At 40.3% G+C, this 27,256-nt stretch overlaps 1 protein-coding gene across 2 annotated transcripts; it reads left to right on the top strand.

Annotated features, from left to right (window-relative positions):
• Nucleotides 1-12,720: 12,720 nt before the first annotated feature.
• Nucleotides 12,721-21,159, top strand: ZNF770 (zinc finger protein 770). 2 transcript variants are annotated; one of them, XM_062205582.1, is made up of 2 exons: nt 12,721-12,829; nt 16,884-21,159. In XM_062205582.1, exon 2 carries the CDS (start codon nt 16,940-16,942, stop codon nt 18,992-18,994), a length of 2,055 nt encoding a protein of 684 aa, XP_062061566.1. In that variant the 5' UTR covers nt 12,721-12,829; nt 16,884-16,939; the 3' UTR covers nt 18,995-21,159. The 2 variants fall into 2 exon arrangements, with proteins under 2 accessions (XP_062061566.1, XP_062061565.1); XM_062205581.1 differs by lacking the exon at nt 12,721-12,829 and adding an exon at nt 13,032-13,140.
• Nucleotides 21,160-27,256: the final 6,097 nt, after the last annotated feature.

The raw sequence follows: 27,256 nt of genomic DNA, 5'->3' as shown, positions 1-27,256 counted from the left end.
GGGCTTGGGTCCTTGCCACCCATGTGGGAGACCAAGATAGAATTCTTGGCTTTGGCCTGGTCCAGCTTTGGCTGTTGTGAATATCTGAGGAGTGAACCAGCAGATAAAACATCTCTCCCACATTCTCTCTTGTCCTTTCTCTCTCTCTCTCTCTCTCTCTCTCTTTCTCTCTCTCTCTCTTTCTCTCTCCCCCTTTGAAATAAATAAAATAAAACCTAAAAAAATTTAATATTACTCTATGGTTCAAGAAAAACAATGTGTAAGTATACTCAAATAGCTAAAATTCAATGGTTTTTCAACTTCTTTTGATAATCCCCACCAAAGACTTACAGATATGTGAATAGTTACACACAATATATATCACTTTAAAAAAATACTTATCAAACCCTCAGAATGGGTTAAGCCATACATAGTGTGAAAGACACAAAGTGAAACAATATTTATTGACAAATGCTCCTAAACTTTGTTAAAAAAAAAAAAAACAACAACAGTGAAAATGGTAACTAAAATTTTAAACACAGTTGAGTGGTTTTCTTTACTATTTATACTTCTGGTGCTTCCTCCTACTTTCAGTAACTTGGGTTCCTGAGCAGGGGCAGGAATTCCTATCCAAAAGTTGGATGACATCTGGCTGGAACCATAGGACGTGTGCCCAGACAGAAACCAGAGCAGCTGGCAATCTGGGAGTTGGGGCTGTCTTAGCCAATTTTGGACATTTGGTCACCTTATCTGAGATTACATGCAAACTCACTTTTTTCAGTCTTCAGAAGGCAGCTTTTATTGTATAATTTAAAAAGAGTTTTCTTATGTTGTTTAATGATCTGGGTTAATTTTAAACAAGGATTTATGAAATGTGAGATGGTGCTAGGAAAATGTGGATCAATCGTTGCTTCCTTAGAGGAAGCAGTGGTGCTTTTAATAATGGATCCCAATAAAGAGTCTATATTTCTTTTAGAAAGTAAAAAAAAAAAAAAAAAAAAAAAGGAAAAGGAAAAAGTTGGGTAGGTGATTTTTGGTGCGTATGTAATTAAATTGCACATAAAGAAAAAATTGTTCTAATTGGGCTCTGGCCTATAACAAGCAGATATTCATCATGGTGTTCTTAGGAAAAGATATTCATTATATGGATAGCTTATTGCTTAGGATTAACATTGGTTGCACATGATAGAAATCCAAAACAGCGGTGGCTTCAATAAGATAGTATTTATTTCCTAAAAGACCAGAGGTAGGCAGTATAGGCAGTACAGAACTCCATGCTGTCAAAATATAAAAGGATAGGGCCAGCACCATGGCTCAACAGGCTAATCCTCCGCCTAGCGACGCTGGCACACTGGGTTCTAGTCCCGGTCAGGGTGCCGGATTCTGTCCCGGTTGCCCCTCTTCCAGGCCAGCTCTCTGCTGTGGCCCGGGAGTGCAGTGGAGGATGGCCCAAGTATTTGGGTCCTGCACCCCATGGGAGACCAGGAGAAGCACCTGGCTCCTGCATTTGGATCAGTGCGGTGCAGCGGCCATTGGAGGGTGAACTAACGGCAAAGGAAGACCTTTCTCTCTGTCTCTCTCTCTCTCTCTCTCACTGTCCACCCTGCCTGTCAAAAATAAAAAAATAAAAATAAATTTAAAAAAAGACAAGGATGGTTTTTTTGCTGCATATTACTAGAAGCCCTGTCAATGTAAACAAAATGTAGCCAACCAAATGAAGAATGAAAGGAAGAATGACATTTCCCCTTTCCCTAAGGCTACGTCCAGGAAACTGTACAAACCACTTCTTGTGATCACCCATCAAACAGAATATAACTACATGATTGTGCTTTGCAGCATAGAAGACTGGGCAATGCAGTCCTTAAACCAGGAAACTATGTGCTCAGCTAAAAAGTGAAAGGTTCCATTAAATAGGAAGATGCCAAAAACAGACGGTGGATAAAATGAATAAGCTTACTCTAGTCTGAAGAATTACTAATGCCATTTGATAGGCCTTTAGGTTCAATTTCCATAACCTTTGCCTCATCTTTTCAACTAGCCAGTTTTCTTATTCTTTAATCTAGAGTTAAGGGAGTTACAAATAAAAATACTGAGCTTAGTCAATTACTTTGTACCTATGCGGCAGAGACTGCTATGCCAGGACAGCTAATGAATGGCTGGGACTAAAAACAATCAAACTCTAAACCTGAGCCTGAGAAACAGAGTCTAGGTAGAAATCAGAAAGAGGTAAATGCAAGCAGGATAGGCTATCAATAAATATATTACCACAATGTTGAGAAGTAGGTCTAAATTAAAATGTTCAAATTGTTATTTTTTACTTCTTTCCCAAATTGCACCTCCAAACGCACCGCCATTTAACCCAGATTTTAAAGATTTATTTATTTATTTATTTGAAAGGCAGAGTTACAGAGAGGCAGAAGCAGAGAGAGAAAGAGAGAGAGAGGGAGAGAGAGAGAGGTCTTCCCTCCACTGGTTCACTTCCCAAATGGCTGCAAAGGCCAGAGCTGGGTCCATCCAAAGCCAGAAGCCAGGAACTTCTTCTGAGTCTCTCATTAGGGTCCGGGGGCCCAAGAACTTGGGCCACCTTCTGCTGCCTTCACAGGCCATAGCAGAGAGTTGGATGGGAAGTGGTGCAGCCGGGACGCGAAACAGCACCCATGTGGGATAGCAGCCCCGCAGGCTGGGTGTTTAACCCACTGTGCCACAGCATCAATCCCATTCAGATAAACTCAGATTTTAAAGCCAAAAACATTAGTGCAATTTTTTATCTTTCCCCCTCACTCCTCATATCCAATCAGGACCAATTAAATAATTTGTAAGGCTCAGTGAAAAATGAAAATACAGGGCCCGCTGTTGAAAAATTATTAAAAATATCAAGACAGCAATATCAGATCATGAAACTAATTGTGGGGGTCCTTCCAAGTGTGAGGGTTTGTGACTGCACTTGAGAGCAACCTTGCATCCAATCTACATTTATACACTTTGTACATAATATCTCATTTTATGCATCAACCTGACTGGGCCATGGGTTGGCCAGATATTTGATCAAATCCTATCCTGGGTAAATATGTGAGAGTGTTTCTAGATGAGATTAACATCTGAATAAGTAGACCGAATAATTGCCCTCCCTAGTGTGAGTGGGCCCCATCCAGTTAAAGACCTGAATAGAACAAAAATCTATCTTCCAGAGACTAAGAAGTAACTCCTTCTGCTTGACTGCTTGAGCTAGGACCTTAGTCTTGAACTGCCTTTGGACTCCAACTGAAACATCAGCTTTTCTTAGTTGTCAAGCCTGCAAGTTTTCAGACTGGAGCTGATGCCATTGGTACTCCTGGTCCTCAGGCCTTCAGACTCTGACTAGAACGACACCATCAGCTCTCCTGGGTTCCCAGCTTACTAACCACAGAACTTGGGACCTCTCAGCCTTTATAATTGCAGGAACTGATTCCTTTTATAAATCTTTTGTTTTCTCTGTCCCCCTCCATAAACGTATATGTCCTATTGCTTCAGTTTCTCTGTAGACCCTTAGAACAACCTCCAAAACATTTCTTACACTGGTATACTTTCTCTATCTCCATGAAAACATCTCTGGGGGCTGGCGCTGTGGCACAGCGAGTTAACACCCTGGCCTGAAGCACTGGCATTCTATATGGCTGCTGGTTAGACACCCGGCTGCTCCACTTCCAATCCAGCTTTCTGCTATGGCCTGGGAAAGCAGCAGAAGATGACTCAAGTCCTTGGGCCCCTTCATCCACGTGGGAGACCCAGAAGAAGCTCCTGGCTCCTGGCTTCAGATCGGCACAGCTCCGGCTGTTGCGGCCAATTGGGGAGTGAACCATCGGATGGAAGACCTCTCTCTCTCTCTCTCTCTCTCTCTCTCTCTCTGCCTCTCCTCTCTCTGTGTAACTCTTTCAAATAAATAAATAAATCTTTAAAAAAAAAATCTCTGGATCTCTGGATCTGGACTAAGTGGTGATGGCATCCTACACGTCAACCTGCATTCATTTGTAAGTGCTCTCGTTAAGCATTCAGAGAAGTAGAACCCAAGGAAAGAAACATATAAATATGCAAACAGATATATACTATAAGAAATAAACAAAATACCAAATGTTTTATACATAAGAGTTTAAGTATATAATATATAGGTGATCACAATTTCATCTATTAAATATGCTTAAATATATAATGTAATATTTAAATATTAAATAAACTATAATTATGGAATTTGCTTATATAAATATATGAATGAATTCAAATATATTAATTTAGTATACAGCTTTGACTTTTTTAAAAAATACTTATTTGGAAGGAGTTAAACAGTGAGATGGAGAAGAAGAGTTAAACTGTGAGATGGAGAGAGAGAAAGAGAGATCTTCCACCTACTGGTTCATTCTCCAAATGTACACAACAGTTGGAGCTGAGCCAGGATAAAGCCAGGAACCAGGTACTCCATCCTGGTCTTCCAAATGGGTAGTGGGGAGCCAAGCATTTGGGCCATCCTCCACTGACTTTTCAGGCACATTAACAGGGAACTGGATTATAAGTGAAGCAGCTGGGACTCAAACCAGCACTCATATGGGATGCCAGCATCACCGGCAGCAGCTTAACCTGCTGACCATAATGCTAACCCCTAGAGCTTTGCCCTTTGACAACTATGAGGGCTAATTACATGTTTACATGTGTGTCTGGAGGCACAGACACTTGGAAGGGGTGATGGTTATAAGAAGAGGGACACAAGGATCAACTGGAACCTGTGAGGACAGGAACCCACAGGATGGACTGGAATCACAGTTTCTCACCATCTCCAAGCCTCCAATGTTGATGAGGGTATATGTCCCACAGGAGAAACTGATGCCCTTAGTCACAGAGCTAGACATACTCTTGCCAGAACTTACAGAAGCTGAAGGAGAGAATGTGGCAGGAGTTGAAGGAGCTATACGTGGATGTTGCCAAAGGCTGCCAGTGAGCCAGCATATTACAACACAGCTGAGCTGCATCAGGGCCTTGGGCTCTGCTCTGAATTTTCAAGAGCAAAAACAATAGGCTAATACTTCATTTTCACCTTCCAAATAGTGTGCATAATACCTCTTGGGAAACTTGCTAAGCCCTGGCTCATGCAGGAAAGGGAACTGTGGAGAAAATAATTCCAGTCTAGTTAAATTGATACCATACAAATCCTCCACACCTCTGCAATTAACTCCAACATGGCAGCAACAGAATTCATTTTAAAATTATAAATCAGGCCATTTCCCTTTTTAAATCCTTCCAAATTCTTCCCATTACATCTAGAATAGAATCCAAACTCTTTACTGTGGTTTCTAAAGCTGTAAAGAATCTGACATCTGTCATTCTCTGAGTTCTGTGCATTTGGCACCACTTCCTCTTGGCTCACCATTCTTGAGCCACTGGCCATCACCTCTGCCTCAGATACAGTGAGGGGGCTCCTGCCTAAGGACCTTTGTGCTAGTTGTAACATCTACCTGCAACACTCTGCCCACTGACTGATTTTTCCCTCTCCTCCTCCCCCTCTCCCTCCCTCTCCCTAGCCCTCTCCTCCTTCTTCTCCCTCTCTTTCTTCCCTCTCCCTCCCATCCCTCTCCCCGCTCCCTCCTTCTCCCTTTCCTTCTCTATCATACCCATTTATTTCAAAAGTAGAATAACACACAAAAAGATTGAGATAAAGATAGTGATAAAGATAGATAGTATAAATAGATATAGAGATCTTTCATCTGCTGGTTCACTACTAACTCCTTCTTTTTATTCAGATTTCAGCTCAAATGTCTCCCACATTTCCTCTCTGACCATTTAATCTATAGAAGTTCATCCACACTTCAATATTCTCTTTTCCATTACCATATCTTAATAGTCCTTACTATCATCAAAAATTATCTTGTTTACTATTTGTTTGTTATTTTTTCTTTCCCACCACCATCAGTGTCATAAAGTAGGTTCCACAAGAATAAAGATGTTCTTGTTTATCTACCTGGTACATGATAGGGCTTAATAAATGTTTATCAAGGGAATAGATAAAATATTTGGATTTATATTAGCTTTCCAGGGCTGCATTAATAAAGTACCACAATATGGATGATTTAAAATAACAGATACTTATTTTCTCATTTTCCAGGGTGCTAACAGTCAAAAAGCAGATGTTAATAGGGCTTTGTTCCTTCCAAAGGCTCTAAGGAAGAATTCTTCCTTGCCTCTTCAGCTTTTGGTTCCAGGAATTCCTTGGCTTGTGAAAACATTACTCTAATCTCTGCCTTTGTCTTCACACAGCTTTGTCTCTGTGTCTTTCTGTCTTTTCCTATTCTAACAAGGACACCAATTACTGGATTTAGAGTTTACCCTAAACCCAGTATTATTTCATGTTAAAACCCTTAATTACATTTGCAAAGACTATTTCCAAGAAAAAGTCATATTCATAACCACCCAAGGTTAGAACTAGAACACATTTGGGAGCAGGACACAATTCAACTCATCACATTGCTGATTAAAGGTGTCTGCCATGCCAGCTTCTTCTCAAAGAACGTCCTTTATAGATTAGATTGCAAACCTGGGACCACCTATTAGGACCATTAATGAATGATATATGCTGTAAGAAATAAAGACATTTTTAGGTAATGTAGAAAGGAGGATTTTTACTTTTTTCTGAAATATGAGAGGGACCACTGCCAGGATGAGAATAATAATTAATTGAATGTTAGCAGGATTCAGGATTAGGAATTTTTATTGCAAAGCTGCCAACATATCCCTTGGGGGTTAACTGGGTAGCTGAATGCATAGCAATATTTGGCAGTATGGTAAATCGCCTGCATTGGTAAATCAGATTTTTGACAATGTAACAGCTGGAAGGAGAACTGGTCTTTCATTTATGACAACATTTAATAGTGCTTGACAAAAAAAATTCTACATAGCTACTGGAAAGCAGTTTGGAAAAGCTAAATTTGTTGTAGCAAATTGCTATAGTAGGAACTTAAGGAAAACAACACAGGAGGAGCTCAGAACTTCCTATGAAAATGGATAGCCTCTTCATTCTTTGTTCTTGAATTTATTTAAGGAGAGGAAGAGAGTAGATTACCATTCAGAGAACTGTTCAGGGTTAAAAGTGAAGGCATCAGTTTAGCCATTCAGAGCTGGCAGTGAGGAAGACAAAGTTCAGCCATCCAAGTTCAAATTTCAAACTACCGAAGCCCTCTGAACATGGGATAAGTGGGTTCCTTACTTAGGTTGAGAAAGCACAACAAAAACAGTTTTCCCTAACAAGGCAGCCATACCTTAAACAGGAGATTGGTAGCATCTCACATATCTAATCCTGGAATTTAGCCACCACCACAGATTTAAAACCCACATTTTTACTGCAGGATGGGAGCTGAGAAGGGCAATGCCTGAATCTGTTCTGGATCTTGTAAGAATGGACATTCATGGTAGACTGTACATGTGAGAAGCATTCTATCACCATCCTCCAGAAATTAAGATCCAGAAACATGAGAGGGTCATGCTCTCCTGAACTTATAAGCAAAAGTGGAGTAGATATCAAAGTTCATCCCTCCAACCTTATTTGGCCTAGACCCTGATGTTACAACAGTCAGAGGGTCATTCAGTGTGTGGTGGGAGGGGAGTAGAGTGGGGGATGGAGTTAAGACTCTGAATCTTAGAGTGAGTAAGTGTAGTCAAAACCCTATATTGGGGCCAGCACAGGCGTAGCAGGTAAAGCAGCCACCTGCAGTGCCAGTATCCCATATGGATGCTGGTGTGAGTGCCGGCTCCTCCACTTCCAATCCAGCTCTCTGCCATGGCCAGGGAAAGCAGTAAAAGATGGCCCAAGTCCTTGGGCCCCTGCACCCACGTGGGAGACCTGGAAGAAGCTCATGGCTCCTGGCTTTGACTTGGCACAGCTCCAGCTGTTGCAGCCAATTGGGGAGTGAATCATCGGATGGAAGATCTCTCTCTCTCTCTCTCTCCTCTCTGTGTGTAACTCTGAATTTCAAGTAAATAGATAAATCTTTAAAAAAACTATTTCACTTCAACATGTTTCCTTTTAGGTGCTCAGTTAGTTGAACTGATCAGGGAGAACATATATTTGTCCCTTTGGGTCTGGCTTATTTCACTCAGCATGATGCTTTCCAGATTCCTCCATTTTGTTGCAAATGACCAGATTTCATTTTTTTTTTTTACTGCTGTATAGCATTCTATAAAGTACAAATCCCATAATTTCTTTATCCAGTCTACTGTTGATGGGCATTTAAGTTGATTCCATATCTTAGCTATTGTGAATTGAGCTGCAATAAGCATTGAGATGCAGACAGCTCTTTTATTTGCCAATTTAACAATGACTTGATCAACCCTTGTCCTGACTGTCGATGAACAAGTTACTACTTTATTCCTTTTAGTATTTTTTTGTCCTACTTAATATCATTGGTTGAACACTTTAATTAACACACAATTATTCCTAGGTGTTTAAATTTAACTGAAAAGTGATCCCTGTTATAAATATAAGAGTGGGAAAAAGAGAGGGAGGAGATGTACAGTTTGGCACATGCTCAATTGGACTTACCCCTAATAGTAGAGCTAGAAATGTGCCAGGGGATTCCAATTCAATCCCATCAAGGTGGCATGTACCAATGCCATCTCACTAGTCCAAGTGATCAGTTTCAGTTCATAATTGATCACAATGATAGGATTAAGAGTCAAAGGGATCACATAAACAAGACTAGTGTCTGCTAATACTAACTGATAGAACTAAAAAGGAGAGAATGATCCAACATGGAAAGCAGGATACACAGCAGACTCATAGAATGGCAGATGTCCTAAACAGCACTCTGGCCTCAGATTCAGCCCTTAGGGCATTCGGATCTGGCTAAAAAGCCCATGAGAGTATTTCAGGCATGGAAAGCCAAGACACTATGGCAAAAAAAAAAAAAAAAAAAGAAAAAAAAATGACCTAAATGAAAGATCTCTGTGAGATCCCAGAGGAAAGAACAGTCCATCAAAAAAGGAGGTACCTTTCTCTGAAGGGAGGAGAGAACTTCCACTTTGACTATGGCCTTGTCTAAATAAGATTGGAGTTGGCAAACTCAGGAGGCTTCCGTAGCCTTGGCAGCTCATGACAAGAGCCTCAGGTGATTACTGATGCCATAAACAAGAGTATCAATTGTTAAATCAACAACAGGAGTCACTGTACACTTACTCCCCATGTAGGATGTCTGTCCTTAATGTGTTGTACTATGTGAATTAACGGTATAGTATTCAAGCAGTAATGTATACTTTGTGTTTCAGTGTAGGTGCAAACTGTTGAAATCTTTACTTAGTATATACTAAATTGATCTTCTGCATATAAAAATAATTGAAAATGAATCTTGATGTGAATGGGATGGGAGAGGGAGTAGGAGATGGGATGGTTGCGGGTGGGAGGGAGGTTGGGGGGGGGGGGAAGCTGCGCTGATCCGAAGCCAGGAGCCAGGTACTTCTTCCTGGTCTCCCATGGGGGTGCAGGGGCCCAGGGACCCGGGCCATCCTCCACTGCCTTCCCGGGGCCACAGCAGAGAGCTGGACTGGAAGAGGAGCAACCGGGACTAGAACCTGGCACCCATATGAGATGCCAGCGCCGCAAGCAGAGGATTAACCAAGTGAGCCACAGAGCCGGCCCTACTCTGTGATTTTGATCCAGCTTCCTGCTATGTGCACCCTAGGAGCCAGCAGCTAATGGTTCAAGTACTTGAGTCTCTGCTATCCACATGGGAGACCTTAATGGAATTCCTAGCTATTGGCTTTGGCCTGATCCATCCTGTTGCATTCATTTAAGGTATCAACCAGCTGATGGAGTAGTGCTCTGTCTCACTCTCTCTCTTTGGCACTCTGCCTTTCAAATAAATAAATAATTTATTTATTTTTTAAAAAAAGGAGAGTTATCTTTGTTGGAAAAATGTTTTATGAGTTCTTGTGGGACAGATATGATTTTATGATTTCTTGGTAGAATATCTGCAAGAGGTAAGTGGATGGTTTTGATGGTTACCCTAGTTACAATGTGGGAATAAGAGGGGGAAGATAGAAGAAGTGAGATGGAACCAAGATACATGATCTCCCTGCCAATCTTATTACCTGAGGGTGGGAGGTGGCATTAGCAGCATTAAAAACTCAATTTCCAAATTTCTGCCTTTAAAATATTCCAAAAGTCATATGAAAGATACTATAGCTGTGGACATATTTCAAGTAAATTATCTTGGACAAAAGGTAGAAAAGGGAGAAAACGAAAAGAAGAAAAGGAAAACTTGACAAATAAGACCTTTCTTAGCTTCTTGCAAAGAGCCTGGTGAGCAGTAAGTGCTTCAACTTCTTTGCTGACTGAGTGACTCTCCCGTCATTCTCTACTCTCCCCACTTTACACATCAGCAATACTGAACTATTCATAGCTTTCCATTTGTCATGCTCTCTTTACTGTGTGTCTTCTGTGCTCTGAATATTCTCTGCTCTTCTTCCTTTCCCTTCCTCCCCCAAAAGCATACCCTCTTGTTCACTAAGGAAGTTCATACTCATTTTTCTTCCTGCCTCCTGCCACTTCCCATGGACAGAGCTAGCTCTCTCACTCCCATCAGGTTTAAACTAAAAACCAACACACTTAAATAAGGTCACTTGTCCCTTTTTTTACTAAAAAACCAACAATCTCTCTCCCCAAATCATCATAGCCCTTTTCTGTGCTTTATTTTTCCTCTTTAGTTCTTATCAATATTTAATATATTATATATTTTCATTATTGTCTGTCTTTCTCAGTAGAATATGAAATCTATGACAAGAATTTTGTTTGACCAGTGCTTAGCAAATGCTTAATAAGTTATGTGTAGGACAGATTGAAGCCTCAGCTCAGGAACAGCCTGCACCAGACACCCCTAGACAGATTTAGATGTTTCTCTTCCCTCTCTTTATATGTCTTTTGAACCATATTGTACTTGTTTATTCATTGTTCTCTATGAGCTGGCAACTACTTTAAGGTGAAGGGTCTCACTGCTTCATCTTTCTATACTTAGAAATAAATCCTTTGTCCTTGGCACATGTCACTGAATAAATTAAGGACTGGTTATATATTCATTGAACAGATGCGAGAACCTGAAGTTCAGAAAGGTTAAATAATTTCTAAGGACATCACCAGTTAGTTGCAAAGTTAAGATACTAATGAAAATGTATGCCATGTCGCTTCCTTTCTTTTTCCTTGTCACACTACCTTTTTTCAACTCTATCACTTCTGCCTCCCATGTTCGGTCCTGTCCCCACATTTCCTATTTATCCACAATCTACCCACTATTAAGTACAAGTTCACATCTCACCTATTCAAGGAAATCTTCCTTGATGACTTTTATTCATTTTAATTTCTCCCTTTTTTCCAGAAGGTTCTCAAGATAGCTCTGAGTAAATGGGAGAGAGTAGGATGTGGGGCATGTAGCCTTGGAGAATAGCTTTTCTAAGTCCTAACTACATTTCACATTCCATATTGAGGCTTTTGGTGCAATGACCTATTTGCTTTGCAGGTAATAAAAAAACTAATCCCATCCTCCATTGGTGCATAATTTCAGGTAGTGTTCTCTCAGGGTCTGGATACCTCTCTCAAGGATTTATATGACTGGTGACAGATTCACTTGTTTGCCTTATTTGAGCTGAGTTCTCAAAGAGAACTTGCAGAATGCAGTAGGTCTCAAAGGGTTACCTAACAAACATCCTCACCTTGGGATTAGCAGTCAGAAGACCTAAAGCTTTTCCCTTCTTGTCTCTGTCTCTGCTTCTGTTGGAAACATGGGATTTAATCCTTCTTAGACGTGACTCCTCCAGGGTTCCTACGTGAGAAGCAAAAGCTTATTTCCTAGTAGGCATTTCCTCATGTTACCACATCCAAAAAAGACAGTTTTTTCATTGGCCCAACATTTATTTTTCTTAGTAAACATACCAACACTAGAAAGTAACCATTTTTGTTGCTAGTGGTCCTTGGAAAGTAAGGCAAAAGTTGCTTACAGTCCAAACACATGCTTAATACTCACCCTCATCTCCTCATCTTAATAGACAAGGACAAACTTGCAAAAAAAAAACTTTTCTCTAATGCCTTTTTGTGCTTAAGATCATTAGCAGATAACTTAGTGTCTTATACAGTAATAATAAGCCACCTTAGTGTGAAATGTACCAGCCCTGTGTCTACATAAAATGCTGAAATATCTATAATTTGGAAAGTGATTGTAAATTAAAAGTGCCCATCTGCTATGAGACTATCTGTATTCAGTTCCCACCTCTGTGGTTCATCAGTTTTGTGGCATAAAATCCCTTAAAGTCTCTGAGCTTCACTTCGCTCCCCTTAAAACAGGATCCTATCACTTTGTAAAGTTGTATTTAATGTAAAAATAGTAATTAATTAAGCAATGATAGTCTGAGTGCCTGCTAGATACAGTAGAAGCTATGTTATAGAGCACATTACATGTGTGTTATCTAACTGCCAGCGCAGTCTGAAGAAAGAAAGCGCTGAACACGGGACTTTGACCATTGCAGAAAACCAAAATATGTCGAATGAATGGGGCAGAGCCGGGGTAACAAGGCCGCGGCTGGCAGGCCAGTGCTGGAGCTAGGAGCGGAGCCCAGTTTTCCGCCAGACCATAAAACCCGTATCTCTGACCTCTACGCTGCATTTGTTTTGGCAACGTCCGAGGTGCTGAGGTCAGTCCTGGCACCGGAAGCCCTAATACACTGAGGAGTGTTTCGTGTTTTTTGTTGTAAAACACCGGCGCTCTGCGGTAGAAAGGAGTTGGCTCTGAATGCTGACTCGCCTTGGGCCCACTCGTCTGGGCTACAGGATTTCCTTCGCTGAGGCTCACGGGTGAGATGGAAAACGCACCCTTCTTGATTCCTCCGTTCTCTCTCCCCCACAGCTGCGGTACACGGTGACGGGCAATGCGGCTGTGGGCGCGCCGCTGGACTTCGGTCCCCGGGGAATGACGGGCCGCGGGCGGCCACGAGGGCGCTGAGATGCGGGAGCCTGTTTCCAGCCGGACCGCGTCCTCTGGCGCGCCCGAGAGCCGCGCCTGCGCACTTAGCCGGGCATCGCACCGGTCCTGCGGCCGTGAGCTAGCTGCCTTCGCCGTGCCTGGGCCCTGAGATGCGCTGCAGCCGGGTGCTTCCCAGCTCCAGGTGCGTGCAGAGGGCTTCAAAGAGCCCGAGTGCGAGGTGGAGCGACACCCGGGGAGGGCCGGGCCAGCACCCTTGAAGGTGCCCGGGGACCTAGAACAGAGGTGCCATGACCTCGAGTCCTCAGCACCTTTTGCTGTCGCACCTTGCCCTCCCCGAGTGTGGCTCGTGGGGGAGCGGGAATCTCTGAGAGGAAGGCGCCGATGCGATGCTTTTTCCCTGATGTGGGTCGTATCATATATGGCAGCTCCCACCCTGGCCCTTCCTTTCCTGGTATGGGATTCTGCAGACTGGACTCAGCTCTAGCCACTACGTGCTCGTTGGTTGTGGGCCGCTAGGTGGAGGGCTCGCTGTCAGAGCCCTTTGTCCAGCGGGAGTCCCACAGAAGGAGAGGTGGGCGGGGGATGTGGGGCCGAGCAAGCTGGTAAGAGGGAAAGCCTGTGGTAAATGCCACCAGAGGTTATTCCCCGACTCAGAGTTGTCTATGTTTCTCTCAGGTCTTTATTAATAGTGTTAGTTGAGATAAAACTAAATGTCAGCAGGCTTTCAGCCTTGAGGCAATATTGACTTGTCATTGAAGCCAGTTTTTAGCCATCCCGTGGAATGTGTCTTACTCTTGGTAGGATACTTTCTGAATGGAGCCGTTGAGCAGATTTACTATATATTTTTACTTAAGTTTAGCATAGGAAAAGTCACACACTTTAGGGTTGGCGTCTAAGTGTTACTAACAACAACAACACCAACCAGTGGAAAGAAAAGAAAATTAGTTGAAATGGGATTTGGAGCTGTATGTGTACCCTGGTATAAGTACATGGGGGATTGCACTTGGAGAAGTGGACATCCCTGACCTGACAATTCCTAAAAGAAAATGAAATCATTGCTTACCGCCAATGGTTCTAACAATACGGGGCTCCCAGGGAGTGCTTTTTCACATGGTAGGGAGGCAAGTAACAGTAGTACCCAGTCTTAGTGCTGGTGATGGATGATGAACTATAGACCTTTTTTTGGCACCGAAGCTATATAGGTAGCCAATCTCTGTTACAAAGATGGTTGTCTTCTGTGGTTCTACTGTGGGATTTTTTTTTTTCAGGTGTGTTCATAGAAACTTTTATTAGATAGGAGAAATTACAAAAGGAATTGAGAAATATGGCTCCAGAACAGATTCTTTTGTGTGACCATTCAGACCTAGCCTTAGAAACTACTAAGGCTTTGCCTTCCTGGCCTTGTGGAGGGAAACTGCCTTCCCATACCAGACTTGGTTCACGACCTGTGTATGTGCAGTTTTAATGGCAGTCACGGAGTAGCCATGCTCCTTCTATAACTGCTTTTCCATCCAAATGCCTCCAGTTGGAAGGTCCTTCCATCAGGGACCCTGGCTGAAGCACTTCCCAGAAGTCCTCATTTGCTAAGGCACTTTTCTCAATTTTGACTTGGGTCCTTTCTACTCCCAGCCCTTGCCCCAGGATTCCTAAAAGGAGCTTTTTGTTAGGATCTGTTCTGTAGCAAAGGGATTCCTTACTGTGCATTATATCCACCTGGCTCTCACCTGGTGTCCTTGGTTTAATAGACCACTGGAGAGCCAGTCCCTCTTTTTAACCTCTTGCTTATACTATCACAGTAAATGAGTAAAGGCTTTCTACTTTCAGTTTGGCTCATTGTCCTGACTTTTAGTTAGATGTTTTTTAGTGGGAGAGGTAAATATTTTGGGATAATAATGGCCCAGTGAAGAAAACCAGACATGTTAGTTTCCTTGGTTTTTGTGTCTTTCTGTAGACTCTGATCTTTATCATCCTAATAGATTGCTTGAATAAAGTAATTGATTTTGCATTGAGTAAAGTAATTGATTTTTCTGCAGGTTCCTCTGTCTCATGTTGTGACAGGAGAGCATCTTTCACAAACTTTTTTTTTACCTCTTTCAATAGATGGTTCACAAAACAATATTTATTCTTACTATATAGGATATGCTTTCCACTTTGTTTTATTAAATAAAATATAGCTCCTGATCCATGGAATTGACTTCATAATCAGTCTGAAAAGCATTGAGATCAAGCAACTAATAGAATAAATAAAAATGTAGATTTCTAATTCAGATTGCTGAAGAGAACATTAGTAGTTCTATTTGTGATTTTGTATTTAAGGTATTTTTGGGGCCAAGACAGTAAACACCATATATGATGCATAGTGGCCAAATCAGCTAACCAAAAACTCTGAACTTCTGATAGACTTAGCAACTCTGATCTCAAAGTAGATACATTAGAATGAAACCTTAAAAATAACAACTCTGACTACCTTATGCAATGCAGTATTAGAAGAATGAGAACAAAATTGGCTTCTCTGATAGAAGAGAAGATAGGGCATAAAATGCTTGTAAGAGTGCCTAATAAACTTCTGTGTGTCTTATAGAGCTATAGAGGGGAGATATTTTACTTTTTATATAAACTCCTGATTTTATGACTGCATTTTTTTCTTCCTACCACCAGGACTATAGGGTGACAAATCCAGGTCTATAACACAGGTCTTCTGGAATTCTTCTCCAAGTTGTCCTTGTTGATCTAAAGTAATTGAGAAAATCTGATAAGTGGAACATTCCCTTCTTTTAGTATTTGTATGAGGTGCAAATTAAATGCAAATGCAGCTTATTTTTAGTATTATTATGTTTTAATTCTTATATATATTTATTTCTTATTTCTAACCTAATTCAGTTTTTAAGAAAATGACAAAAGTATTAAATATTGATATATTTACCTAATAATACAATAGGAATATTGTCTACTTAATATTAAGAAATCAACATGGTCCTCTTTTTTTTTTTTTTTTTTAACAGGCAGAGTGGACAGTGAGAGAGAGAGACAGAGAGAAAGGTCTTCCTTTTGCCGTTGGTTCACCCTCCAATGCCCTGCGCACCGCGCTGATCCGAAGGCAGGAGCCAGGTGCTTCTCCTGGTCTCCCATGGGGTGCAAGGCCCAAGCACTTGGGCCATCCTCCACTGCACTCCCGGGCCATAGCAGAGAGCTGGCCGGGAAGAGGGGCAACCGGGACAGAATCCGGTGCCCCAACCAGGACTAGAACCCAGTGTGCCGGCGCCGCAAGGTGAAGGATTAGCCTATTGAGCCGCGGCGCCGGCCTAACATGGTCCTCTTTTAATGTAGCATTAGAAAACTAAAATAGCAATTAGAAAAATAACTCAAATAGGGCCGATGCCGTGGCTCAGTAGGCTAATCCTCCGCCTGTGGCGCCGGCACCCCGGGTTCTAGTCCCGGTCGGGGTGCCGGATTCTGTCCTGGTCGCTCCTCTTCCTGTCCTGCTCTCTGCTATGGCCCAGGAAGGCAGTGGAGGATGGCCCAGGCGCTTGGGCCCTGCACCCGCATGGGAGACCAGGAGAAGTACCTGGCTCCTGCCTTCGGATCAGCATGGTGTGCTGGCCGCAGCGGCCATTGGGGAGTGAACAAATGGCAAAAGGAAGAACTTTCTCTCTGTCTCTCTCTCTCACTGTCCACTCTGCCTGTCAAAAAGAAAAAGAAAAATAACCTAAATAGATTTTAAGTATACTTCTAAAGACTCACCTCTCTATGTGTGAAATTGGTTTTATGAGTCTAAAGTATTCCTCTAAAGTGGTTAATTTACTTGTAAACAGAGAAGTCCAAATTCTCATTTCCCCTTAAAACCTCATCCAAAAGACAACATAAATAGTTTCTTTTCATTTGTATAAAAAATTTAAAGAATATATTTTTATTTTTAATTTTTAGACACATGTGGAGTTTAAGAACACTATGGCATTCATCAGAGTGTATCACTGAAGAATATGATGGCTGAAAACAATTTTAAAATGCTAAAGATTCAACAATGTGTGGTAACTAACAAAATACCTAGAAACAGGCCATATATTTGCAATATTTGCTTCAAACACTTTGAAACACCATCAAAATTAGCTAGACATTATCTGATTCATACTGGTCAAAAGCCATTTGAATGTGATGTGTGTCATAAAACCTTCAGACAACTAGTTCATCTGGAGAGGCATCAGCTAACTCATAATCTGCCTTTTAAATGCAATATTTGTCAGCGCCACTTTAAAAACCTGAAGACTTTTGTGAAACACCAACAACTTCACAATGAAACCTATCAGAGTGATGTTAAGCAGGTTAGAAGATTGCTGGAGGCCAAGCAAGAAAAGCCAGTGTATGGAGTGTATAATACTTTCACCACAGAGGAGAAATGGGCATTACATCCATGCTCTAAGTCTGATCCCACATACAGCACCACGAAGAGAAGAAAGAATATTCATGCATGTACAATCTGTGGCAAGATGTTTCCATCACAATCAAAACTTGATAGGCATGCACTTATTCATACTGGTCAGAGGCCTTTTAAATGTGTCCTGTGCAGTAAATCTTTCCGGCAGTCAACTCATTTAAAAATCCACCAACTCACACATTCAGAAGAAAGACCTTTTCAGTGTTGTTTTTGTCAAAAAGGATTTAAGATTCAAAGCAAACTTCTGAAGCATAAACAAATCCATATGAGGAATCAGACTTTTCAGACTCTTTCATTAAAGATGAAGAATTCAGAATCATGCCCCCTGCCTAATAAATTAAATGCAAAACAGGATGGTTTTGAAAATGGTGATATGGGTGAATCTGAAGAGAATAATCCACTTGATGTCCACTCTATTTATATCGTTCCTTTTCAGTGTCCAGAGTGTGAAGAGTGTTTCGAATCAGAGCAGATTCTCAATGGACATAAGTGTTTCTCTGCCAGAGGTGGCAAAATTCCAGGCAGGCTCAAAAGAAGCTACAACTATAAAACCATTGTTAAAAAAATTTTGGCCAAGCTTAAACGTGCTGGGGGTAAAAATTTAGAAAATTTCCAGTCAGAGAAAAAAATATTTAAAAGCAATTTCTTGAAAAACTATGATTTTCTTTCTTGTGAACAGAACTCTGAACATAACCAGAAAACATTAATGGGATCTCTTGGCAAACATGGGACATATAAGACAGTTGGCAATAAAAAGAAGAAAACATTAACTTTACCGTTCTCTTGGCAAAAGCAATTCCAGAGCCAAAATATGGGGAAAAATTTGAAAAGTTTTCTTACAACAGAAAACATATTACCTATGGATAATTCAATGAATGATAAAGACTTAGCAAACTGTGGTTCACCAGGTGAAGAATTCTTTAATAACCATGAAGTGCTTCAGTGTGATTTTTCAATTCCAGGTGAAAACATACACACTGGACATAAAATGTGTCCTTGTGACAAATGCGAGAAAGTATTTCCTTCCGTATCCAAACTACAAAGACACTATTTAATTCATACTGGACAGAGACCTTTTGGCTGTAATGTTTGTGGGAAATCTTTTAGACAGTCAGCCCACTTAAAAAGACATAAACTAACTCATATTGAAAAGATTCCTTATAGAAGATCTCTTTGCCAAGTAGAATTTGGAAATTTGAACAAACTTTTCCTTCATCCAGGTGATAATGTTAAGTGTAATACTCTACAACAGTGTCAGGCTCTTGGTTTTCAAAAATATGAGGTTTCAGAGTCAGATGAAATAGCAGTTAAGGCAGAATCGGAGGATTTCATTCTAGATCCCCAGTGCAGGAACAAGCAGCTCCATCTCTCTGATGCACTTTTGGAATTAGAGCAGACCCATCATTCAGAGCGTCCTGAGAGAAATGATGGCCTCCTTTACCAATGCAGTGTTTGTTCTAAAAGTTTCCGATCTCCATCTAAACTGGAAAGACACTATCTAATTCATGCAGGGCAGAAACCATTTGAATGCTCAGTTTGTGGCAAAACCTTCAGACAGGCTCCTCACTGGAAGAGACATCAACTTACTCACTTTAAAGAATGATCACAGGAGAAAGTAGTAGTTATATAATTTCACAACCATTAACTCATTTATTGTCTCTGTTGATCTTCTATCATTTAAAATGCATTCTTTTTACCAAAGTCTGCATTAGGCTGAATGATTTAATAGGCAGCTGCTTGTTCTTTCATGATAAGGAAGTAAGATATGTAGAAAATAAAGTTTTAGGAACAAATTAATTTTGGATGGAAAAACATGATATGATACCATAAGAAACAGTTATGTTAATATAAACATACATTTTGTATTGAAAATTGTAAATCCATGTTGTATAAATAATTTGGCCTCAGTTTTTTAAGGAATTATTCCCTAAGACATGCCATCTTTTGAATATGTATACTCAAAAGATGTACAGGCAAACACTTACAGCATAGGCCCACTATGTTTGTATTTCATGTATTTTACATTTCGTATGAAAGCATATTTCTGTTTGCCTTTGGCTCAAATTGCAGGCAAAATTTTTTTCTTGTAAGTTAAAAAATACAGAGTTAATGAAAATGGTTGAGAAAATTTAGCGTTTTTTCATTGGTTTTTCAAAGCTATTTATTCTTAGGACTGTGGTAATTTCACATCCTTTTCCTCAGGTACTGATTATTTTTTTGCCCAAGCTGCTGTTCTCTTTCTCAAAAGAATGTAAAAGTAGCAGAGAGGCTAGTATGCACCCAAACACATTCACCATGTTTACTTATCAGAAATATTTTGCAAGTGCCATAATCTTTTTGATAATATGTAAGCAGTTTCACCTTCAGAGGAATAAATGCAGTTCATCTATTTGCTTGTTAATGGTTGACAGCATGGTTGTCCTAAACTGAAGACTATCACCTGGAGATCTGTATTCCCATGAAAAAGTTTCACACTTACTTTTGTAAGCTTTCTTTTAGTGCCTGTTTGACTGGTCCTGTTATTTTACTAAGCCTGTGTACTAAGTTTGATCAAATAGCAGTGAGTAAATCTAGTTTTAGTTTTTAACAGCTATTGTTTTGATCTTTATTAATTGTCATTATAATTAATAAGGCGATCATCCCTATATAGGAATAAGATGCTTGTGGAATTAAAGGTACCACTTTTGAAAAACAGAACTCTCCTGATTCAGGAATTAAGCCTTTTAATCCTAAACTATAAAATACTTATTTAATAATAACAAATTGTCCTTCATGTTTGTTATTGTTTGTAAGATCTTTAATGACATTTTTTAGCAATAAAGGAAATTAACCACTATGTTTCCAAAGTGAAAAGAACAAGTGGGCATTTATCCTAGTGCACTTAAGTATGATGAAAATCCCTCTACTGAGACTGTAGATAAATGAATAATTATAAGTTTTGCATCATATTTTAAGAACTGTCTTGTGGTAATGGGGGCAGTGGGGGAGAACAGGGAGGGGATTTGGTCTGCTTGCCTCTTTCACCAAAAGTTAATTTTAGGTAACTTGTGTTTAGTTTACAGAGCAAAACAGTGTGAGTAAAATAACCAATGATGTACAGTTGTGCCTGTTTTTTAAATAGAGACATCTAACTACATCAGATGCTTTAAAGAACAGTTATTTCTATTAGGTTTCCTTGAGATACTTTTCTTCAGTACAAGCAAGAGAATATTTACAGAATTTGATTTAAACAGAACTTTCGAAGACATCTTCTATATAAAAGCAAAGAATAACTAGTAACTAGTTCATATTTTCCAAGAATAGAAGTTCAAGAGTTTTTCTCCTAACATGTCTAACATTATGGATTTTGACATTTCCCTAAATCGTTTCTATAATTGTATCTAGAAGGAAATGTCTTACATACTCCTTTCCCAACCTAACAGGGAGAGTTCAGGAAGTGTTGTGCTTGTATGACTATGAGACTTGATTTGTCTAAGTGATACAATTTTTTTTGGCCCATGCCTTTTTAAGCTGTTTCATATTGAAAGTTGGAATACTGTAAAAATTTTGTCAAAGATGTACTGTAGTGCTATTTGAAGTACCCGAAGCAGAATACTTACTTACCTTTGTTATTGCAAGTTTATTATGGAAACTTTATAGTAATGAAAATAATGTGTACTTCCATGTTAAAAAGATTAAATGAATGTTAAGTGATGGTTTGCTGCATGTTAAAACTGTTAGTATTGTTGAATCAATTGCTTTTTTGAAAAATAAAGTTTATATCTTTAAAGAGAATTAGAAGACTTTTTCATTTGCATGATTACGGTTTCCAGCATGCTTATTTACTGAAGTAGTTTGATTGGCTGGCTCTGTTTGTAGAATTATTCTTTCTTGTTTTGTACTGCAGTAGGTCCCATGAGTTTAATATAAAACTATGTATTTGTGGAAGAGAAGTAAGTAGTGCTTTAAACTCTTGAAAAATTAGAATTTTGGAATATTTTTAAAGTTTCAAGTTATATAGGTCTTCCTTTTTTATATATGCATAAGGAAGATTCATATATTGCTGGAACTGATTGACTGTTAACCACTTGGGTGGGCCTATTCCAATCTACCTTCTACACTGAGCTTACCCAAATGTTTAATCACTTCTTTTGTCACATTACATTTCTTTGATAGCTCCTTATCACCTACCAGGAATATGTTAATGCCAATGTATGTCATATGAGTACTTACTTATACATTTGTTTTTCTCTTTGGTCTTCCTCTCCAGATTTGTAGAAAACAAATACAGAATTAGTTTCTCCAGTACATATTATTATTGTTATGTTTTCTGCTTCTTGTCTACCTAGTAGCAATTTAAATTAGAGACTCCCAAAATCTGCTCAGAAAAGAAATTTAGCTGAATCAGGTCCCATTTTCTTTTCATCTTTGTGGGAGAAGACAGAGTGCTTAAAACTGACTTACAGAAAATACAAATTTCAATGTACATGTTATGTAAGACAACCAGTTAGAACTAAAGACATTTTTAGGAAAAGCAACAGTCTAAATTCTGGGTGTTTTGTTGTTGCTGTTGTTGTTATATTTACTTATTTTTTTGAAAGGCAGAGTTAGGGAGAGAGAGAGCTTCCATTCACTGGTTCACTCCCCATATGGCCATAACAGCCAGGGATTGGCCAGGCCAAAGCCAAGAGCCAGGAGTTTCTGGATCTCCCACGTGGGTGCAGGGGCTCAAGGACTTGGGCCATCCTCTGCTGCTTTCCCAGGCGAGTTCGCATGGAGCTGAATCAGAAGGAGATCAGCTGGAACTCCAAGCGGCACCCTTATGGGAAGCCAGCATTGCAAGGGACGGCTTTACCATCTACACCACAGCACCAGCCCCTAAACTCAGTCTTTTAACAGAGTTCTTTGTTAGAAATAATATTTGCAAGGACTTTTTTGTGATGCATAATAGTATATGTTTTTAAAAAGTGAAGGAAAGAAGGAACACTTGCAATTTTGTTGAAATCTCGCCTATTGCCAGTTAGAAGACCTTACAGTTTCATGGCTAAGGCTGGAATTCAATTAGCACTAAGAGAAAAATAAAAAAGGAAACATAACTGGCAAGAAAAGCGGTACAATGGTATTATTAAATGGAAGATAGAACACATAATAGTATACATTTACATTGGCAAGTTTCTATCATTTTTTGAAATTCGAACTCAAATAGAGTTTGTACATTTTTCTATTTCCTCTGGAAGTCTTTGTTCACCTTCTACTATTTGTTCATAATTATTTTCACTGTTGATTTTCAAGTGGAGACCAGCGTTTTTCACACTTTAGTGTGTTTTGGGCTGATTAAAAGCAGATTGCTGTACCGCATCCTCAGAGTTTCTGATTGAATCAGAGTTTGTGTTTGAGATTCTGTGTTTACACAGGTTAGTGTTACTGTTAGGAGACTACATTTTGATAATAACCGGGCTGAATTACATGCTTCTGGGAAGCAATAGAATACTTTTTTATGTTTTATCAAGAGGACTTAATATAGTATCTGACAAACACTATTGAATGTATAAAGAAAATTAATGAATGAAGCAGCCATTACAAACCTTTATATTCTCTTTAAGTCCATGATTTCACTTAAATGCTTTCATTCATTCTCAGAGGATGTTTGCCTTCTCTTGTGTTGAGAACAACATGGCCAACATGTACTCTCTAATTTTATCTTCATCTTCATTCAGAAAAGTCTCTTTACCCTTTCCCTCTTTCTCATCATCTATCCCAATAATACTCCTCTATCTTTCTTTTTCTTTTTCTTTCTTTTTTTTTTTTTTCCACAGGCAGAGTGGACAGTGAGAGAGAGAGACAGAGAGAAAGGTCTTCCTTTGCCATTGGTTCACCCTCCAATGGCCGCCGCGGCCGGTGCGCTGCGGCTGGTGCACCGCGCTGATCCGATGGCAGGAGCCAGGTGCTTCTCCTGGTCTCCCATGGGGTGCAGGGCCCAAGGACTTGGGCCATCCTCCACTGCACTCCCGGGCCACAGCAGAGCGCTGGCCGGGAAGAGGGGCAACCGGGACAGAATCCGGTGCCCCAACCAGGGCTAGAACCCAGTGTGCCGGCGCCGCAAGGTGAAGGATTAGCCTACTGAGCCGCGGCGCCGGCCCTCCTCTATCTTTCTAAAGATAATTTTTTAGTTTTTCCTTGCTCCCCTCTGGGAACTTCAGTAATAGTCCCACCCACTCACCCCCACTTTTTTTCTGTTATTTAGTTTTTCCCTCACCACTGATTCTTTCTCTTGTGCCTGTAAAAGAAAAAAATTCTAAGTTTTAAATTCACTTAAGATGACTTTGGCTACAAGTGACACAACATCTGACTTAAAACTGCTTTAGAAAAATGGATGTATAGGGGCCAGCACATGGCACGGTAGGCTAATCCTCCACTTGTGTTGCCAGCATCCCATGTGGGGAGCGGTTCTAGTCCCAGCTGCCCCTCTTCTGATCCAGCTCAGAAAGAGCTTGGGCTGGAAAAGCTCTGGCCTGGGAAAGCAATGGAGGATGGCCTAAGTCCTTGTCCCCTGCACGCACATGGGAGACCAGGAAGAAGCTCCTGGCTTCTGGCTTCGGATCAGTGCAGCTCCAGCCATTGTGGCCATCTGGGGAGTGAACCAGCGGATGGAAGACCTTCTCTGTCTCTCTCTCTCACTCTCTGTAGCTCTACCTCTCAAATAAATAAATAAAATCTTAAAAAAAAAAAAGAAAAGAAAAATGACTTACGTGGCTTAAAGTCTAATATAGTAGATAAGCTTTAGGATTGTTTAATTTTGTAATTGAACTGGTTCTGCTTCCATTAATCTACCTTTCTCAAAGACAGGCTATTTTTCTTGTATTTTTATGATTCTTAGTAAATACACTCCATACTTCCTTCTTGAGGGCTAGGGTGGAGTAGACAGTGAGAAATCCAGAAACTGATATAAGAGTAATGAACACTTTCCACTCGAACTTCTCAATCCTTTATGACCTTGTGTTTTGCTCACTGTCCCATGGGAGTTGCCTCTCAAGGACTATTGTCACAACCGTTGTTGGTTGCACTCATATCTCTCCTTCACCGTGTATCAGCCAGGTGGCCTGGGTTATACAGATCCTAGATGTAGTTCAGCAATGGGTCATTACTAGTCTAAGCCTGTCAGAATATTCACCTCTCCCTTCCCGTCATGACTGTTTGGCAATAGGTAGCCCTGGTCTGAGCCAGAGTAGTTGGCTTGGGGGTGATTACCGACCTAAGTTGATTTGATGAGAGTGAAAACTTGTATCTATTTCAGTGGCTGAGGAAGAATCAATGAGTGTATGGGTTTATGGTACCATAAAGGACAGAAGTCAAAACAGAGGGTTGGTGTGAGGTAGGGTACAAAGCCAAAAGAATCAAAGAAATAGACCTGATAATCTGATCAAACAGCTTGGAGCTTGTCACTAGACTTGTTGTTGTTATTGTTGACTTATTTATTTACTTCAAAGGCAGAGTTGCAGAGTGGGAGAGGCAGAGAGAGAGTGCTTCCATCCACTGGTCCACTCTGCAAATGACTGCAATAGCCAGGCTGGGACAAGCTAAAGCCAAGAGGTAGGTGCTTCATCTGGATCTTCCATATGGATGTAGGGACCCAAGCACTTGGGCCATCTGCTGCTGCTTTTCACAGGCACATTAGCAGGGAGCTGGATTGGAAATGAAGCAGCCAGGAGTCCAACCGGTGCCTAGATGGGATGCTGGCCCTGTAGGCAGTGTCTTAACCCACTATGCCACAGCACCAGGCTTTATCTTTAGACTTTTAATTTACATACACCTTTAGGTTTCCTCTATTTTTTAAGCCAATTTGAATTTTCTTCTTACAACACTAAAATATTCCAACTAATAATGTTCAACAATGGTTTCTTAATTGCCAAATGCATGGTACTTTTGAAATTCTTGTCCTTCTTTTAGATTTCTTTGAAGCATTTGACATTGCTAACAATCTCACTTTTGAAATCCTCTTCCTTGACACCCTAGTTCCTTTGCTCTCTCTCTTATTTACAAACACAGTGTACAAAGCTCTAAACGTAAAGGAGAAAACCATAAAGTACACTTTATAATTCTAGAATTCCCAAACTCATTAGTCAAAAACTGAGCTAAATTAAGTGATAAGAGAGAAAGAGATAGGGATGGAGGCAGGAGAGAGAGGGAAAGAAGGAAATGAGATAACAATGATGATACATTTTGTGATAAACCTGCTAGATATTATAAACTAGAGCCAATCACGCATTAAGATCACTAGAAAGCTACACATGATCCAAGACTTACTGGTTACAATCTTCTTGACCACAAAATCATGAGATAAATTATGAATTTAATAAATGTGTAAACTTTGGAATAAGCTATTTATCACCTCCTGGATCTCTCCCTGCCATCTTAGACTGTCTATATAATCTTAGACTGTCTTCTCTAATGTTATTTAAAGTTCCACTAGTTTTTGTTTATTTGTAATATGGAGTTACAGAGATATGGAGGGAGAAAGCTGAAGCCAGGAGCTTCATCCATGTCTCCCATGCAAAAGGCAGGGGCCCAAGTACTTGGGCCATTTTCTGCTGCTTTCCCAGGCACATTAGCGTGGAGCTGGATCAAATGGTATGCTGGTGTTGCAGGTGGTGGCTCAAATCACTGTCCTACTCACCGGCCCCAGTTCCACTATTCTTCCAACTGCTTATGATGAATTTTGCTTTATTCTGTCTCCCTAGTGTCCTCCACATTTATTATTTCCTCTTTATTTTTACTGCCAGAATCCAAATTTAGATCTTTTTACATTATCTTTAGATTTATAATACTCTTCCAACTGGTATTCTCATCCCCATGTTAAGTCCTTCAACCCCACAAACATACCACTAAAAAGTCATCTTCCAAAAATAATTTACCATCAATAGGTTCCCTTTTCTTCCACAATAAAGACACTCTATGCCTAACTTTCAACACATCAAGTCTTATTGCCTACTCCTAACTTTCCCCTAGCACAGCTAGCTTCCAAGGCTTTATCTGTGCTGTCAGCTATAGTACAGACATATAGATTTGCAGTTTTTGCTTGCTAAAATGTATTTATGTGTCAAGATCCATCATAAAAGTGCTCAGGAAATCTTATTTTACTGCCTTATAGATCTGTATTTAGATATCAAGTGTCATGGGTATTATATACTCAAAGTTTTTTTTTTTGTTTAAAATGTGATCATAAAAATTTTCATCTGTACCTCTAAAATTTTCATATAATAACATATAGAGGCTGTAAAAAGGACTCCACTTTTAATCTGCTTCCTACAGACACTTTTTTGTCTTCTTCCTTCATGTTGTTTGTTTTTGAATAGGTCATATATGTTTCAAATTTGAAAATTACAAAAGCATATAACATATAAGCCATGTCCATTGACATTTTCCTTTTTTTTTTAAAAAATTTTTTTTGACAGGCAGAGTGGACAGTGAGGGAGAGAGACAGAGAGGAAGGTGTTCCTTTTCCATTGGTTCACCCCTCAATGGCTGCTGCGGCCAGTGCACCGCGCTGATCTGAAGCCCAGAGCCAGGTGCTTCTCCTGGTTTCCCAGGCGGGTGCAGGGCCCAAGCACTTGGGCCATCCTCCACTGCACTCCCAGGCCACAGCAGAGAGCTGGCCTGGAAGAGGAGCAACCGGGACAGAATCCGGCGCCCTGACCGGGGACTAGAACCCAGTGTGCGGGCGCTGCAGGTGGAGGATTAGCCTAGTGAGCCGCAGCGCCAGCCAATATTTTCATTTTCCTGCAGTTCTTCCTCCTTCAACTCAACAGTGTTAACAATTTATTGTCTGTGTTCTTCCAGAGAATTTACTATAGATATATGTTTAATTTATGTATGCATTTGGGAATGG

Source organism: Lepus europaeus, chromosome 11 (assembly GCF_033115175.1).
Source record: "Lepus europaeus isolate LE1 chromosome 11, mLepTim1.pri, whole genome shotgun sequence".
In the NCBI taxonomy this organism is placed as follows: domain Eukaryota; kingdom Metazoa; phylum Chordata; class Mammalia; order Lagomorpha; family Leporidae; genus Lepus; species Lepus europaeus.
The sequence above is the reverse complement of the archived record's forward strand: the minus strand, read 5'-3'. Positions and strand labels throughout refer to the sequence as shown.